Genomic DNA, 18,944 nt, shown 5'->3' with positions numbered 1-18,944 from the left:
CTAGTTACGCTTTATTTTATCAGAGCGATGGCCTCTTATCCGTTTCTTATGCCAACTTTTATGTACTGCGCTACCATGTCTGTGTCATCTTCACACTCAACTTTCTTTTGCTCCTAAACTGACGTGTACAGGGTCACCCCTCCTGAAAACTACTCACTGTGCCTGGGACAAAGAGGACTGAGCTAGATGTGGGTGGGGAGCATGAGGATCTCCAAATGAAGGTGTCTGAGAGGATGGATAGGGGTTCTAAAAACTGGCAATCAATGTTGAGCTGAATGCAGCCCAACGCTGGATCATTGGCAGAAACACATGGCCAAACAGTTACCCCAGCCAAAGCAAAGATATTTGGGGTTCAGCATGTGTCAATCTCTGGGTTCCCACCCTAAGAAATGTTCCCTGTAGGAGTGATGTCAATATCTAAACATCTCAACTAAGGGATGTAGACTCTTTGGAGAGTATGCGAAAAAAGTCCCCAAAAGCAGCTGAGAACAAAGGGTTGACTGACCTGCTGCATGAACCTGAGAAAGAGGTGGAGGGAGCAAGGAGACTGGTACCCACAGTGGTTGTACTAGTACCTAGTACCCTGTCTCCTTACATCCATAACACAGTATTTTAATTATATGTTTTATGTATAATTTTAATTCATTATATTATTCAAATTTGCATAAAATAAATCTACATTTAGTGCAGTGTTGTTTGCTATTTCTTTCAGAGAAGAACATAAATATGTTACATATGTTGTCTGTAATATTTAAAGACGATGCAAATACTGAGGGTCGGATTTAATTCTAAGTCTCACGGAGTCTCATCACACCAGACTCCAACAGGATTTTGCAGCTAATTGAATTCCCACCCATAGTGTAAGACTATTTGGGTGATAAGTAAAGCTGGAATCCCCATTTAAGATCCAGTGCATGCCCCCACACCTAGTTATTGTCAAAGTCGTATAATTGGATGAACGAAAGTATATTGGTTTAATATTGGTTTGCCGTGCGTATTGCGAAGCGTACGCCACGTGTTACGTGACGTAGTGCGTTCGCACGGTAAAATACGCACGCACACACTCGCATTACAACAGTTAGTTATTTATATAATTTCATATTGGTTCTGTTACACTGTAATTCAGGAGCAGATAGTATTCGGTTTATTATTAGTATATATATATATATATATATATATATATATAGTGATTATATGTACATTGTAGTGTTATTAAAGGTTTAGGTAATAGGAAAGGTGTCATGCCTGATATCATATTGAAGCCCTAATCATCAGCAGCTGTCCGGTGCAGTCGGCGAAGAGATCGCACATTGCATACTTTAGTTATTGATATTAGAGAGTAAACCTTTGTATGATACTTGCTATGAAAAGGAGCAGACCCCCTGGAGAGAAGACCCCCACCTTTGGATTCCTTAGATTGAATCAACCTATTACCTGTCTGGCCTGGACCCACCCAACGTCTGGACCTATAGAAACAATCTACGTCATCTCTATTGTTCACAATGAAACACTGACTGTATATATATTAGCTGCATCACACTGGGGCCTTAGTCAACTCTGACACAATATTCTATACAGAATATTGTCCATCGGGTCCCGTGGTTGCGCAGCGTGCGCAAGCGATTGCAGCGGTATTTATGTACTTAACTTTTGGTATTGGCTGTGCTGTACTATACTTTTATCATGATATAATAATGTATTGAATTGTTGACTATTTACATCTGTTAAAATAAATCACTTTGTGCTTTGGACACACATTCAATTGATTGGGCAATGCTTATTTTAAAACGATAGAATTACTTTAATAATTAAGGGTGGATTGACGGACGCGTCGCATAAAGCAGGAAAGAACGTAATGCGTCTAATACCTGTGGTTCACTGTGTGTTGCGAAACCGAATGTCCGTTGTTGCATAGACTGAAGGAATGCTAATTAGAATCTAGGGACAAGAAAGAAAATGTTTCTTTTTATTGTCGTTTTATGTTTTAAAGTGTATTGCATTGCTGAGCGTATGTGTATTTCCTGCTGTGCGTACGCGAACTTCTGGTAGATTTGCCACGTGGTTGAACAATAGTTTTGATAGTTATTATGTGCATACTGTAAGCACATGGTAAAGTCTCTGAAAAGATAGTGCCATTGTTTGGGAAAGTTATTTTCTGTGCAGAAAACTAAGGTGTATATGTTTGGTGAATGTATGATTTTGAAGTGAAAGTTGATTTACTGTCAAAAAGACAGGGATATCGGTTGCCGTTTGACGAGGCGGGCTTGCAACCGAGGTAGTATACAAGGCAGGTATACTGGCAGCAAAAGCCCTGTTTGAAAAGAGAACAGTTAAAAAGCTTTTGGAAACTTTCTCCCCAAGAATAATCGCAAAGTTTAGCGATAGTTAGTATTGCTAAGCGGTGCGATCGGAACGCATGGTTTCGCAACCGTGCTTGTGACTTGGGTTGAACGGCTGAGAGGAATTACGCTGGTACAAACGGGTATAAAACCCCGGTACTACCAGTTCAGTAATACTCAACAGAATTTTGTGGAGAGCCAGGATATCGAGGAGCTGATATTTCTGTTGTCCATAGTGATATTTCTGGGTTAGGAGGTGCGTGGGCGTAGCCTGTGAAACCGTCCACGGATAAAAAATCTCTAGTAAGTTCTGTTTGAAAGGAGAACAGGTAAAAAGTCTTTTTTTTGCGTAGCATTGAGAAATAAGTTGTTTTCACAATGGGTGCTAAGCAAACGCTAGAGATGGTTGATGTTGTGCTGCTTAAGGAAGGACCAATTGATTCCGCAAGGTTCCGTATGTTTAATAAATATGGTGCGTATGCAACGGCATACTGCGACAAATGGGTCAAGACGACCCGGGAGTGTGTGAAACCTTTCCCAAACATAGGTACTCTTGACTCAGAGGTGTTAAATAATGTTAGAGATAAAGTGCGGTTGATTAAATCAACAAAAATGAGAATTGAACATGATGACTGTTTAAAATTGTGGCAAATGGAAGGTAACACGTGGCAGAGCAGCGAACGCACAGCGGAAGTGAGTGTAAGGAAAAACACGTGTTCAGCGGAAGTAAGCGTACCGGAAACCAGCATTTCGGAAGTGTGCGTTGCAAAGCGTGGCGAACTGAGCGCAAACACGCCCCCGATAAATTCGGTTGGGGCGGGAAGTACAGCCAATACCAAAAATGTAAAAACTGTAACTAGTAACGTGTATGTTGTTTTAAGTAATGTTAAAAGTAATGTTTCAGGACAAAGAAGAGGAACGGTCCCACCAGCAGGGGCAGCTGCTGAAAGTGGTGAGAATAATGAAAAGGTTAACACAGGGGGAGACATCCATTGTACTGCAACAGCAATTTCAGCAACTAGTTTTAGTGATTTGGTAGACTTACATCCTGTCTGCACAGCAGCAGTTCCCAATGGGAAAGCAGACAGGAATAGTGATGTTCCCTTAAAACATGTAGCAAAGCATGATCCATGCACTAGGTCTGAAACATTTTCAATTTTTGTCTGATTTCCCTGATCCTAGGAAAGATTTGACCAAATGTCAGCAGTTTATTAGATATTATGGTAATGTGTATGAGCCAACTAATAACGATTGGCGAGTATTATTGAAGGCCTGTCTTCCTCTCAATACTGATATACAAAAGTTCATTAAGGATTGTATGTTGGAGGAGGATGAATCCTTAACCGAGGATGATAATCAGGACAATATTAGACAAATAATCACACGGTTGGCCACATATTTCCCAGTGATAGTGGACTGGAGTAAAATTTTTAGTATCCAGCAAAAAAGATAGTGAAAATGCAACAGACTATTTTTGCAGAGCTTTGATAGCAATGGACAAATATACTGGGGTACCAGACATAAAAGATAATGTATATTACAGCGAGGTTGCTGTTAAAGTTCTAATGGATGGCCTCATGGAAAACTTGAAAAGAAGGGTGCAAACTTCATTACCATACTGGAAAGGAACCACTGTAAGTGCTCTCAGGGAGTCAGCTATAGAACATGATAAAAGTATAAACAAACAGAAAGAGACACTAAGTGATAGGGTAATGATGGTAAGTATCCCAGCACTAGAGGAACTGCACACACGACCACCAGAATACAACCCACATAACAGGAAACCCAGAATAGTGAGATGTTACAATTGCAGAGAAGAAGGGACACATGAGTAGGAACTGTGTAGAGAGAAGAATGGATACCTAGGTTGGAAATCACATAGACATCCACAAAGGAGGCGTACACTTCTCTCAGAGGTTCCCCTACAATTGATTGCACACTCTGTAACAACTAATATTCTGGGGAAGAAATATAGCCGACTCTAGAGTTAATCTGTGGTGAGCATTAAGGTGCAAAATGTAGAAAGAAACTTATTTTTTTAAAAGTAATCTTTGTTGATTTTGTTTGTTCATTTATGTTGTGCAATGTTTGTTTTCCTAAATTGCTAGCCGATGGCAAAGAATAGAAATGTTTGTTTTGTTTGCTGTTTTAAGATAACTATCTTGTTTTTCTTTTCACAGATAAAGGGGACACAAAAGAAGTATAGACAAGTGTTTAAAAGGGGTGAGATAGAGAAATAGAAGAATCACTCTTGAAAGACAAATTAACAATAGACAATTGGAACACTCTTTTGTTTTAGGCTGCAGTGTCTCATGATAATTTGTTTGGCTGAGAATCATTATCCAACAATGAAGTATGTACATACTTTGCTCCAAAATATCGTTTTATGTATTTCAGAGAAAATATGAGTCACTAAGAGTACATTTTTACATTTCTCTATCATAAGTTAGAAAAGTCCGTTGAAAAGGTATGTAGTCAATGAGATACCGAGTTCTTAATGAACAAATGACGGACGACACTGGATTGCACTGTTAAGATCCCCTAATCAAGTATGGGGAGGGGTCATAGTTAGCAAATAGCTAAGGGGAACAGTGGAATGAATACAGCCATTTCCCCATAGAGTCAGAGTCCAATCCAGCTGTCATTTTGTTGTAAAAATCTCCCTTTCTACATGTATGTTTCTATTCAAACCTTTGTATTCCCATCATTCATTGCTTTCCTATTTCCCATTCTTTACACAAATGCTAGTCTCTCTCTCTCTCTCTCTCTCTCTCTCTCTCTCTCTCTACCCTCTCTCTCTCTCTCTCTCCCTCTCTCTCTGCTCTGGTAGAGATAAAATCAGACACAGTCTCAACAATGGGGCTAAAACATATTTTATTTTTTTACATAAGACAAATTCAGAGATACACACACTAGATTGACATAAGTTACAGAAACAGTCAGGGGTTTTGTTTTCATGTGTATAGAAATTGCTGATTTTTAAACAGAAAGGTTCTGTTGTGGAAATACGATTCATGTTTTATAGATTGCATATCTGTTTTGTTTTTTTTGTTTTATGATTCGTGCCTCCTGTACAAAAATGTGCCTTTTTATGGATGCACAAAGGGTGGAGACAGGAGATTGCTAGAGGATAGGCATACAGATATGCATCTCTGTGAAGAACACTGGAGTAGGATTTTTACCACAAGATACGACATAATGTGAAACCCTAGAAAATGTAGAATTTTCATGTTTTATATTTTTCACTGTTAGACAGGCATGTACTGGATACTGTTATATTTGAAGAAAGTGTTATAGAAAGAGACCCCTTTGCCTTTCCCACTTAGTCAAGTAGCTGAATATGAGGTACTGAGAATGACATGTGAGTTGGCAGAGGGAAAATCGATTGATATACATTGGTCTTTAGCATTTTTCTAGTCTAGAGGGCGATGTTGAGGTGACTGAGAAATCGTTTTATAGCAATACCAGCACATGATTAGGACACTACATAATGGACTTTAGACAGTGACACAGTTACCAACTGAAGTAGCTGCTAGTAAGGTCCACACTTACACGCACAACCATACAGGGCTGTCACACCAGGGAGAACATAGCTGTCAAATAGACAGCAGGGTTTTATGTGACAGTTAACAAGTCTATGTTTTGTTTTGTTTTTCATTGTATTGTTTTAGTTTTAAAAAGGTGAACACACACACACATGCACGCATACACATATTGGTTAATATAGGAAGATTTGTGTTACCCGAGGGATAAACTGTCTGGAAGGTGAAGAGATGTGGTGAGGAGTCTGGTGGACTCTGGAGAGATGGACAAGGTAGACCAATAGCGCAATCCCATATCCCTCCTGCTGATGGGTTTTCCTCCAGGTAAAACAAATACACGTCATCCAATTACCACCATGCAGGATCCTCAAGTATACACAGGTGTACCAATGAAATATATCTGGTTAGTGGTGTATTGAAATGTGTCTAATGTATTACTGTATCATACTCAAAGCTTTTGTTATTTAATGTGATAGCCCTAGAGTTATAATAGATGATAGGGGTATTCATGTTATTGATAATAGATGTATAATGTATGAGTAGTGGTAACAAATCACATACTTTCAGTTAGCCATAAACCAGTGTGAACATAAAGTAGTGGTACTCAGTAGAATGAATTGAATAGAATAAGAGTTGGAACTTGATTGAAGTGCCACTAGTCCTTTCCCGCTACCAAGAGATCACCCTTGGGCAGACTCCTAACCTGTCAGTTTTTGAAATGTTCTTGACCTCTCGTGAGATGAGATTGTAACTGGGAGGCTAGGTTAGACCTTGAGAGAAGGTAAATAGTGAGACAGCAACCGAGAACGTCCAAAACACTGTTTCCTGAAAAGTCACACTAACTGTCAGGATGTTGGATCGGGAGAGTAAGTTGTGGAGCAGAAATCTCTTAAGCTTAGGTTATTTGCCAGACAGGTACCAGGTGTAGGCTACCAGCCTCACGGCTTCAAGGGTAGCAGAGACACACTGGTGCCCATACCACCCACTGCAGAGGGGCCAACACTCAGAGAAGGGTCCAAGGGCACTCATGAGTTTGTACTGGAAGGCCTCGAATGCAGTTAGTAGCACCTGAGCCAAAGGCGAAGACTGTTGTCCAGCATGAAGTTGTAGTTTTTCCTCTTTTGTGTTCTCTCATTTCACTCTCTTCTCGGGACGGTTAATTCTTTTGATTATTAGCAGGTGACAGAGACTGGTTCAGGTAATGATAAGGAGGTGTTGGGGAGGAAGAAGTTAGTAGCATAATCAGTCCAGCCAATTACTCTATTCAATTCAGGGGTAAAGGAAAATTTGGAAACCTTGGAGCTTGGAGAAAGTGCGAGGGGCTATTGTCTGAGTAGCATTACGTCCGTAAGTACGGTGACCCCATAGTTAAAAAAGAGATACACCCAGCGATGCCAGTCCAGTAATATCCGGACTCGAGCAGGCATCCTTGAGAATGATTATCATTCTTGGGAGGGTAAGGTTTTAGACCAAACAAAGTGCTGGGCGTGCTCACACGTGCCTCAGTGATTATATCAAGTAGGATTAGTTCTCTTTCCACTAAATATTCTTGAGGTACCCGAACTATGGGCGGGAGGTCACTAAGGGAAAAAGTAGGACACCTAGGTCCCTTAGTCTGAAGTCTCCCAATGCTTTGCAAGCCGATCACTGTTAAATCTGAGTATTGAGAGACTGGGAAGAACGAAATGACAATAGCCCGCCCACAAGTGTTGATGAAAAGAACTGGTGACATTATTAGATGTGTGTATATTAACGCAAGCTGAAGGAGATTGCATATGACATTATTGATAGACATAGGATGATGCTATTGATGAACATGAAGTGTTTAGATGTATTCTGAGCTTAAAGACATGCGTTGGACAGAAGAACCTGTTAAACTTGAAGAACTGTAGTAGAGAATTCTGTATAGCTGATACACGTTCTACTGTACCATGTACCTTTCCAAATAATGTATTAAGTGTTTTATTGCACCCTTGAAGGGCATACAAAAAGTTATCTCCAAGCTCCAGAAGTGTACGGTTTATAGTAAAAGAAGAAGTCGTTTAGAGGATCAAGACTTTCTATTATGATAACTTGTTTAGCTCTACAAACAGCGTGGACATACACCAAGGGGAATTTGTATTACATAACAATGAAACGTGGTACTGAGATCCTGCATATAACATCTTTAAGGTGATAGTTTATTGTAATATCAAAGGGTGGACTGTCAAAGTCGTATAATTGGATGAACGAAAGTATATTGGTTTAATATTGGTTTGCCGTGCGTATTGCGAAGCGTACGCCACGTGTTACGTGATGTAGTGCGTTCGGTAAAATACGCACACACACACTCGCATTACAACAGTTAGTTATTTATATAATTTCATATTGGTTCTGTTACACTGTAATTCAGGAGCAGATAGTATTCGGTTTATTATTAGTCTATATATATATATATATATATATATATATATATATATGGTGATTATATGTACATTGTAGTGTTATTAAAGGTTTAGGTAATAGGAAAGGTGTCATGCCTGATATCATATTGAAGCCCTAATCATCAGCAGCTGTCCGGTGCAGTCGGCGAAGAGATCGCACATTGCATACTTTAGTTATTGATATTAGAGAGTAAACCTTTGTATGATACTTGCTATGAAAAGGAGCAGACCCCTTGGAGAGAAGACCCCCACCTTTGGATTCCTTAGATTGAATCAACCTATTACCTGTCTGGCCTGGACCCACCCAACGTCTGGACCTATAGAAACAATCTACGTCATCTCTATTGTTCACAATGAAACACTGACTGTATATATATTAGCTGCATCACACTGGGGCCTTAGTCAACTCTGACACAATATTCTATACAGAATATTGTCCATCAGGTCCCGTGGTTGCGCAGCGTGCGCAAGCGATTACAGCGGTATGTATGTACTTAACTTTTGGTATTGGCTGTGCTGTACTATACTTTTATCATGATATAATAATGTATTGAATTGTTGACTATTTACATCTGTTAAAATAAATCACTTTGTGCTTTGGACACACATTCAATTGATTGGGCAATGCTTATTTTAAAACGACAGAATTACTTTAATAATTGTCTACAGGACACCCCAATTATTACTTTATAATGACTTCCTTAATTTTCTTATAAATATTTCTCGTGGTGTCATACTTTATGTCTTTGCCCTTAAATAGTCTCTTGTGTTCATGGATGGCTTCAGGAGGATTATATAGCATTTAGGGCCAAATATAAAGCACAGAAGACCAAAACTAGACACTAATATGGCAAAAATCTCAACAGCAACAACATATTTTCCCTTAGTGCTGAGATAGGCTGGAATGAAGGATGTCCAGACACTAAGGAAGGTCAGCATGCTGAAGGTAATGTACTTGGCCTCATTGAAGCTGTCCGGTAAGTTCCTAGCCAGAAAGGCGACAACAAAACTTATTGTGGCCAAGAAGCCCAAGTAGCCAATAGTGCAGTAGAACATGACAACGGAACCCTCGTTACATCCCAAGAGGATTATGCCAATTAAGAGATGGTAATCAGGCTCTAGAAACGGTGGGAATCTAATCAGCCATACCAGGATGATAAACACCTGAACACAGGTTGAAATAAGAACAACGAGAAGGGCTGTCCGGGAACCAACCCACACCCTCAAATTACTGCCAGGCTTGGTGGCTTTAAAGGCAATGACAACTATGATGGTTTTGGCCAAGATGCAGGAGATGCAAAGAGAGAATGTGACCCCAAAGAGAGCTTGTCTGATGGTGCAGGTCAGTCGGGATGGGCAGCCGATGAATGCCAAGGAGCAGAGAAAGCAGAACGTTAAGGACAGTAGGAGGAGGTAGCTGAGGTTCCGGTTGTTTGCTTTCACCACGGTGGTGTCCCGGAACTTGACAAATACACACAGCACCATCATTGTGGTGACAGAGAAGATGATGGAGAATGAGGCCATCACCAGCCCCAAGGGTTCCCCATAGGAGAGGAATTCGATGACTTTAGGAATGCACTTGGTTCTGTCATTGTTTGACCACTGGTCTTCTGGACACATGAAGCAAGTGGTAGAATCTGCAAAATAATGTTAAGAGGATAATATCCTTAGCAATAGGTCAATATACATGAAAATGTTTCTCAAATGGGCATGAAAACCACAGGCACCATAATATTCTTTCTACATGATGTGACCTCCTTGAGTCCAGGCACAATAATTATTTTTGCCGACTTGTTTAGATGGTATCAGGATTGTATAGGCCATATTGATTTTGGTAGATCAGTTAATGTGTTTATTGTCCTGCTTTATCATATGGGGTTTAATTCAATGATTGATTTATGTTTTTTTAAGTGCTGTATTTTTTAATTTACTCAACAATTTCTTATGAAACTTTATATTGGTTATTTGACAGCAGAGATTAAAATGGGAGTCATATAGGAACACCGGGCAACATCTTTATCCTATCAAACTACTAGGCTATAGGAATTTGGCGTTGAAAACCTTGAACTCCCAAATTTATACGATCAACGTTTTAAATGTGTATTCAGTCAGTTGTGACCTTTTAATGGGACTATAACTCACTTGTTTGGTTGGAGATCATTCCATCGGGACACGGAACACAGTCAAAGCAACAGACGGGCTGACCTCTCTGTGGCGCCTTCCTGTAGCCCGGAGGACAGTCGTGGCTGCAGACCGATAACGGAACCTGGGATATCAAAGAGAGAAATGATTTGTACTTTCCTGTGGTTTGAAACATTTTTAGAATAAGGAATTTAAGATATAGTATTAAGTAATAAATCTATGGACGTAGTAGAACATAAAACAGTTCATGGAAGCTAGATAGTTTTATATAGAACAAAATACATTACATGGACATGCTGATGGAAATTCACCTTGCCCGGTCCTCCAGCCCAGAAGATGGCGCTGTCATTGATGAAGAGTTCCGGACCCGTATTGCTGAAATTACTAACGGTCCCAACTTTCTCATATTGTCCTCTGTTGTCCTTCAGGCGCCAATTCAGAATATCGAAGTACCCGTGGATGTCTCCATTAGCATCAAACGACACCTCTTCCCCAGCAGTGTTCAGAAACCAAACTCTTTTCAAGTAATACAGGAGCTGTTATAGAAACATATTAACATTTGTGGTGTAACAACATGGGACATGTTGATGGAGTCTACAAAACCCAATTTATTTTTAAAAATTGGTTCATGAAATTGAATTTGCTTGTTAGTTAATTTTCTAAAGGCTAGTTGCTAATCAAAAAGAGATGATTTCTCCTATTAGAGATGTTCACTGACCCCCGTGTTTTGGTTTTGGTTTTAGATCTGGATTAACTTCATGTTTTGGTTTTGGTTTTTGGTTTGTCAAATCTGCCCTCGCGAGTTTTGGTTTTGGTTATGGATCCCTATTTTATTTCTAAAATTACATAAGTTGCCTCTTTTTTGTTCCTACATTATTATTAACCTCAATAACATTAATTTCCAGTCATTTCCAGTCAATTTTTGTCAAGTGACAAGAACACTGCTACCCCTCCTGTTTCTGTGTGAGCAATGTCACTGGAGACTGGAGAGTGACAAGAACACTGCTACCCCTCCTGTTTCTGTGTGAGCAATGGTGCTGGATCTCTTGGGGAGGGAGGCAATTATGGAATCCAAAACCCGTGAGATCCGACAATGCAACAATGACGTTTTGCCTCAATTCAGATCCGAGGTTGCACAAAAGTATTGACCCGGCTCGCGAGCCTACTAGGATCCCCTAAGTCCGGGTGGGCTCGGTTTTCAGAAAACCGAGCCCGAGCATCTCTAGTTCCTATTGATTATCCAAGACCCTAAAAATAAAACAACCCTCAACTATTTGTGCCTTTTTTCAGATTTAATTAATGTCAGGCCTTACTCCAAATGACATCTATATATATCCGAGTTGGCCTTGTTTTTTACCGCCCCCTATATTGCCTTCCCGTTAGCTTACCCTTACCCAAGACCTCTCTGGACAATATACGTCTATAATAAAAACATACCTGGATGAATTTACCTGCCAAGGTTTTACATCATGTTTATCAGCACAAGAATTTCCAGCGAAGGGTCCTTGGCCGGGTTTGCAGGACAGTAGATTGTGGATAGCGTGAGCAATGGTATACAGAGCGTTGTGGGCCATGTACGTGTTTTGTGATGTCGGATCATTGAACTCTGTGAGGTCATCCGTTACCAGCTTCTCCAATCCTGTACAGGCTGGACTGTCTCGACCTACTCCAGAGGATAAGCTGATATTAGCCCCATCCACAGCCCACCTGCAGTTGAATAATTGCTCCCAAAACTGTTGGATAGAGAACATCCTGGAGTGTGTGGAGGGACGGAGAGACTGGAGGAAGTTGGAGAAATTTGGTAGTATTTTTCTACTCTTCGCCATCCCTATGGTGCCATTGAGAATGTTCCAAAGCTGCTTTTGTAGGAATATTGGTGTGGTGAACCAAGATTCTATGCCAATCCACATTTTTCCAATGAGATTCTGTTGAAGGACCTCAGTAAATATCATGTAAACCTCTGCAGGAGAACAGTAGAGAATAATCACGTTGGCTGTTGATCTACGAACATTTTCTATCATCACTGGGATTTTTTCTTTGCTTAGAACATAGGTGACTGTTTCAAAAAATGCAATACAAATCCCATTCTTGGTAGCCTCTCTTGTGAGTGCTGTAGCGGATGGCTGAAAATAGTCTATAGAGGAAATAAATATCCCTATCCAGGTCCACCCGAATTTCTTGCACATTTCAATCAAAGATCGGGGCTGGCTCTCAATACTGACGCTAGTTCTTAAAAATGATGGAAACTCCAATTTGTTGCTGAGGGATGGAACTGTTGCTATGTAGCTGACCTGGAAATATATATAGAATATATTTCTTTACAATGAGCTACCACTACGTATCTTGTAAAACATATATGATTACAGCTTTCATATATTTATATAATGTTCAAGTGATGTTATACAAACTCATGGACATTATATTAGTATTAACAGTTTTGATGTAATTCCTTCTAATCAGTTAGTCTGATTTAACCATTTCAGGTATGTATTATAAGCAATAATGTTCTCCTTACTCCAAGAGATATAGATATCACAATAAAAGTACTCCACAATGACTTCAAATATCCATATAATTTAGAGTATGGAGTACATTATCCCATATATAATAACAAAATAGGATGTCTAAATGTCAGAACTATGTAATAATACACTTGTTTATTATGTCTTATGTACAATATTATGTAGTAATAATAATAATAATAATGATACTTACTTGAGGTAACCTCCACAGACCAAGTACTCTCGCTATTGCCAGAGACGAGCTGGATATATCTCCAATAACAGCCGGTGGAATAGGCTGGGGTTCACAGTTATAATTTGGGGCATAGTTTCCACCACCTGAAGTCATCTGGAAAGTTGCCTGTAGAGATAATGGCTCAGAGAAGCAAGAGTCATACATCTGGAACCCCAGTGTGATGTTCGGTAGAAGATAGGGACTTTCGTTAACTTCTTTGACAGCAAAAAGTAAAGCGAGAATCGACTTGTACAGATCGTTCCTGAAACTGGAGATACCGGGTATATCTCAGTACATGTCCTTCCTAACATCACATGGCTTTAACCTACAGATAAATGGCCTTATTTAGGGTAAGGAGTATTTTGAGCTAGAATGTACTATTCTCCACCTTCATAAAATCATGTATTGATCTCTTCTAGAACTGGAGATTAAAGTTACATTCTGTACTGATCTCTACTAAGCCTGAAGATCCAAGATATATCTATATAAATATATAAAAGTCTAACGCTGCTCCTCACCTCTATAAACACACACACAAAACACACAAACAAATTTGGTAAAATGTTTGCAAATAACTCTTTTGTGCACTTGACTATTCCTACTGAATAGATTTTCCTCAATTCTTCGGCTTATTTTGTTTGGTTTATTTCGGGTTTTTTTTATGATAGCTTGAGTCTGATTGGTGGTTAAGGGCAACAGCTCCCCTTTTCCCCATAGATTTGACCTCTAGGTGATTATCAGAATATTATAACTCACATGACACATGGACGAGGATCTGGGTGTTTGGAGAATAGAATCACCGGCTTAGTTGAAGTCGCTCTTATAGGATTGACCATTCCTAACATGATGCTTCCTCTCTCGGTGTAATCTGGTAGAGGAGGGATGGAGAGGAGACACCTGGGCCCCAGGGCCACAGCACAGCAGAGGGACAGAGCCATGATACACAGATGGAAGTGGAAACACATTACGGACCTGCCAAGGAAGGAGGGACACAATCCATATATATCCTGGAAATATCCGCTACAATGCGCGGTAAAGAGGAAGTGTGTCATAGTGTCCTCTTACTGATCAGTGAAGTAATAGATCGTCACTGCAAACTAGTATTTCTCTCTTACTGAAACACAACCTCGTATTATATAACAAAGCAGGTTAACCCCGTGCGTTTGGTCAAACATCCCAGTAGCCACCAGCAGTGTTGGGACACCAGAATTGCCCCCAATTATGTGGTGAGATTCATTATTTCCTATAGAAATGCTAAGACAAGGCGTTGGCTAGTAGTCATATTGACTACTGTCACCAGAGGGAGGACAGAGAGAGGGCACCCAGCGCTAGACTGTTGGCCGTATTGATCACACTAACCCCCACTAAATCTACTTGACCCCCGCCAGGTAAAGAAAGTACCGAGTTAGGACCGTATTTAGGGCTGTGTAAACGGATCACCTGCCCAGGGTGCAAAGCTGATTGGAGGGGGGAGCAGGGACATGAATATTTTAGGTTAATTGAGTTACAGTTGAGGATGGGGAGGCATCAATTTTCCGTCTTGCTCCATGTGCTTAAAATGGAACCATTTATCTACCCTGGTCCCTCCCCATGTGTGGCTGAGGTGTTTTGTATTATGTAGTCCTGACAACACACAAGGTGGGGCTGGATATAACACTATTGGCATGATTTGATTTTTTTGGGCATTTTTTGGGGATATTGTGAGCGACCCATGGACCCTCACAATACCAAATAGGGCCAAAAGTGCCCCCAAGACTAGGCTAGTGAGCCATTCTACTAGGCAGCCCACCATTGCACCAAATACATACCATACTTCTATATAGACTCTGATATAGAGCACATAGCTACCAGATGCTTCAAAGCACACAGGTTATATTCAAACCAACGCTGTAACCTACTGGTTATTTCTAACATACATAAATGTAACAGTGATCAGTCTCTGCTATCTGACACAATGGTGGCCGATCCCTCAAAGTACAGATCAGGTTCTATTTCTGCTAAGTCGGTTCCTATAAGAGTTACATTACATGTATACCTCGGCTTATGGGCTGTTACTGCAGTATAATGTAGACATAAAGCGAGTTGTTGAATATTTCAAGTCAATAGACAACGACAGACAAAGAGAGAACTTGCCTCATAGAACCAGCCGATGTGGAGTTGGATCCGTCCTGCGGGGAGCTGTCCGTGGTCCTGGATGACAATGTATTTATAATTTCACCGGTCTGTAGGGAGAAGTGTTCTTGGCCGTACTGGGATTTTCTGCCTCTTCTTTTGCTGCCTACTTGTCATTATAATTATCACAGTTTCTGCACCATATACTTAATTTTCATCATTATAATTGCTGGAATATAATTGCGCCATGTAATATAATTATTACATTGCATCGACTTGTAATTATTACTGAGAAATGCTTTGGGACTATATGTGGTAGCACATCACATCTTTTTATCTCAAAGGACAATATCAGGTCCTTAAGACAGACGGATATTTGCAACTGCTATCATTTTAATTTCAATTAGACCTTCATTTAACAGTTGCTATGCACCACCAAAGTGCACGTTGGGGTCTTTTTAGTAAGAAACTGAAGAAAAATGCAAAAGTGTAAAAATAAAACCTCACAATGATAAGTAAGATATAAATCCACAAAATGTTGTTTCATTATATAGAGATGTTCGTTTGACTCCACATTCTTCCCATCACTGCTTTGTTCTCTTGGGGCCCCTTTAAATATTAACCTAAACCTCTTTGACCTTTCCACCTGGACTCAGTTTTGGGTTAATAGGTATTGTTAGTCTGACCGACTAGTGGAGGAGCATGGATGTCCATTCTATGATTCATACCTAGAGGAGCAAGTGTGAGAGACTGTCCACCGGTGGGTACTGTGTGAGGCAGGATGTAGAATGTCTAAAATCTGGGTCAAAGCAAAGACCCCGATACCACTGCGATTGAAAAAGTGACAATCATAGTGGCGACCCCAGGGTGAGAAAGTGTCAGCTCTGAGGTCATAATGGCGCCCATTTATAACGCCAACTGATACTGTACTGGGGTACCATGTCTGTGTCGTCTTCGCACTCAACTTTCCTTTGTTACTAAAACTGCACGTGTAGGGCCACTACTACCCACTGTGCCTGGGATAAAGAGGTCTGAGCTAGATCTGGGTGGTGATTATAAAGATCTCCAGGTGTCTGTAAATATACATCTACACCACCCCACAGACAGACAGGGGGCTACACATGTGGCTACTTGGTAATTATGTCCTATTTACACCTAATGGGGTATGTTTTGTCATGAGGTTCTTGGGTTATTCCAATGCCCGAAAAAACAAGCAAAGAGCTACTTTTTGACATTTAGAGCCAGTGATGATTGTGGAGGATTATATTGCCCCTTGACGGAGGACATACAGTCTCTTAATGTTTTTAAATACACAGTTTATATTTTAGACTTATGTTTTCTTGTATGTAATGGATTTATTATTTTTATTATTATTATTACTACTATTATTATTATTATTATTATTATAATCTTATATTCATAAGGTGCCACAAAAGGTCCGCAGCGCCATACGTGCAATATACAATAGTACACAATAAACAGACAGAAATGATCCATAACACATTACATAATACATAAAGCATAAAAAAGTGAAATAATACAAAGACCAGATATGCCGATTGAACAACAAAATAGACAGATAACTTGGTAATGCAGATGAAATTATTTATGGAGCAATAAGTGAGAGTGATGGGAATGTCCAACATGAATTAGGCCTGAACTCAAGAAAACAGAGCTAGGAAAGCAGACCGAGAGGTGCAGATGGCCAGTGGAAGGAGAAAATAGGGAAAGAGTCTTAAGATCACGCTTGACGCCTTGGAGAGTAGAGGCTAACCTGGGCACTGGAGACGGTTCCACAGTTGGGGAGCAGCGATGTGAAGTCCTGGAGGCGGGAGCGGTCAGAGGGGATCAGTGAGGATAGTGAGGCAGCCGTTGTTGGCAGAGCGGAGGGGTGGAAATGAGTGTGGGTAGAGATGAGGTTGGAGATGTGGGGGTGGTGGTTCTTGAGAGCTTTGCATGTGAGGGTGACAAGTTTAAATTTAATTCTGTAGGATATGGGGAGCCACTGTAGGGACTGGAAGAGAAGGACGGCAGAGATAGAGTGGCACGAGATAAAAATAAGGCGAGCAATAGCATTCTGGAACGGCAAGGCAGGAGTTGGGTTGGCCATAGAGAAGGAGGTTACAGTAATCAAGACGGGAGATTACAATGGATTGAATAAGAGTTTTGGTGGTTTCCATGGTGAGAAAGGGCCGTAACTTGGATAAATTCTGGAGGTGGAAGTAACAGGATTTGGAGAGGGACTGAATGTGAGGAGAGGGAGAAGTTGAGGTCGTGGACTTGAGTTGCAGAAAAGAGGGTAGTGTTATCAACAGAAAAAGAAAGGGGGGAGATGAAAATTTCTGCAGGATGGAAGACAATTATTTCAGTCTTGGAAATATTAAGTTTAAAAAAGCTCTGGGACATCTGTCACGAGCCGCGGCGGGACGTCACTTCCCTCCAACTCCCGACCGTTGCCAAGGCAACGGTCGGACGCCTCCTCAGCGCCGCGTCCTGGCAGCCAGGCGCGCATGCGCCCTAGGGACAATCAGGCAGATTCAGCCTGTGGCTGAATTAGCAGGCATTAGCCTGCAAGTGTGGATTTCAGGGCTAAGCCCTGATTGGTCTTGCTAGGTGCTGGCAATTAGCCTGCAAGTGTGGCTATGTCTAGGGGCAGGTTCTGATTGGTTGTGGGTTGTATTTAAGGCAATGAGGTCTGCTGCCTCATTGCCCGTTATAGTTTCTGTATCCAGTCTGCTGTACCTGCTCTCTGCCTTGTTCCTGTCTATTGGACTTGCTGTTGTTTACCCGTGTATGACCCTTGGCTTGGATTTGGACTTTGCTTGTGTATCCCGTGACCCTGACCTCTGGCTTGAATACCGACCTCCCTGTCTGCTCGTGACCCTTTGACCTCAGCTTGTATACTGGTATTGTTGTCTGCTGCCGGCCCCTGACCTCTGCTTGGATTCCACTCCGCTTGCCTGGGTTCTCCCCAGCCGGTACACACTTCACGACCCTCTGTCAGTCTGCAGCCCAGTCTGTCCCCACCATCAGGGGCTCCAGTGAACACCTGACTGGCAGAGTAGATTCCGGGTTGTGTCGTGCCGGCTGGAGGGGTTCCTAACAACATCCAAGAGGAGATGGCTGAGAGGCAGCAGGAGACACGAGACATAAGAATAGGGGAGAGGTTGAGGTAGGAAACATATATTTGGGTGTCAACAGCATAGAGATGGTACTGGGTGCCAAAGGAGCTGATAAGGTCACCAAGGGAAGAGGTGATAGCTAGACCAGAATCAAGGATTGAAGATACACAGGATTGTCAGGTCAGGACCAAGGTTTCTTCATCATCATCATCATCACCATTCATTTATATAGCGCCACTGATTCCGCAGCGCTGTACAGAGATCTCACTCATGCAAATTATACTCCTCACTATTTGAGTCTGGTTAACAACAAGACTTTCTGACTAAGTGTTCCAGCCGCCTGGTCTTGGTTATTCATCATACTAATGCTTCAGCTATTCAATTTTGCAATGATGACCTGCTGGACATTTATTCTGACATGACCATTTGTAATCATTCCCATTAGATTATTAGAATATTTTATCTTATTGTAGTTGTTGGTGCCATAAAAGTTAATTTGCCCCATTTTTCAATTATACAATCATACTT

The 18,944-nt window shown here is 40.9% G+C and overlaps 1 protein-coding gene across 1 annotated transcript; it reads right to left on the bottom strand.

Annotated features, from left to right (window-relative positions):
- Positions 1 to 9,042: 9,042 nt before the first annotated feature.
- On the bottom strand, positions 9,043 to 14,120 carry LOC142101891 (extracellular calcium-sensing receptor-like). Its single transcript, XM_075186321.1, has 6 exons — positions 13,939 to 14,120; positions 13,162 to 13,450; positions 11,898 to 12,737; positions 10,758 to 10,982; positions 10,447 to 10,570; positions 9,043 to 9,941 (listed from the first exon to the last, which is right to left on the bottom strand). The coding sequence occupies exons 1-6, from the start codon at positions 14,118 to 14,120 to the stop codon at positions 9,043 to 9,045; spliced, it is 2,559 nt and encodes an 852-aa protein (XP_075042422.1).
- Between the last annotated feature and the right edge of the window lie 4,824 nt (positions 14,121 to 18,944).

The sequence above is a fragment of the Mixophyes fleayi genome, chromosome 9, assembly GCF_038048845.1.
Source record: "Mixophyes fleayi isolate aMixFle1 chromosome 9, aMixFle1.hap1, whole genome shotgun sequence".
Taxonomy (NCBI): domain Eukaryota; kingdom Metazoa; phylum Chordata; class Amphibia; order Anura; family Limnodynastidae; genus Mixophyes; species Mixophyes fleayi.
The sequence above is the reverse complement of the archived record's forward strand: the minus strand, read 5'-3'. Positions and strand labels throughout refer to the sequence as shown.

Excerpts from the sequence above, each read along its gene's own strand:
- LOC142101891 (XM_075186321.1), bottom strand. The coding sequence starts at position 14,120 with ATGGCTCTGTCCCTCTGCTGTGCTGTGGCCCTGGGGCCCAGGTGTCTC. Across the intron at positions 13,451-13,938 it reads GATCCTCGTCCATGTGTCAT|TTTCAGGAACGATCTGTACA; the intron begins GTGAGTTATAAT and ends CGGTATCTCCAG. Across the intron at positions 9,942-10,446 it reads AATGATCTCCAACCAAACAA|ATTCTACCACTTGCTTCATG; the intron begins GTGAGTTATAGT and ends ATTATTTTGCAG.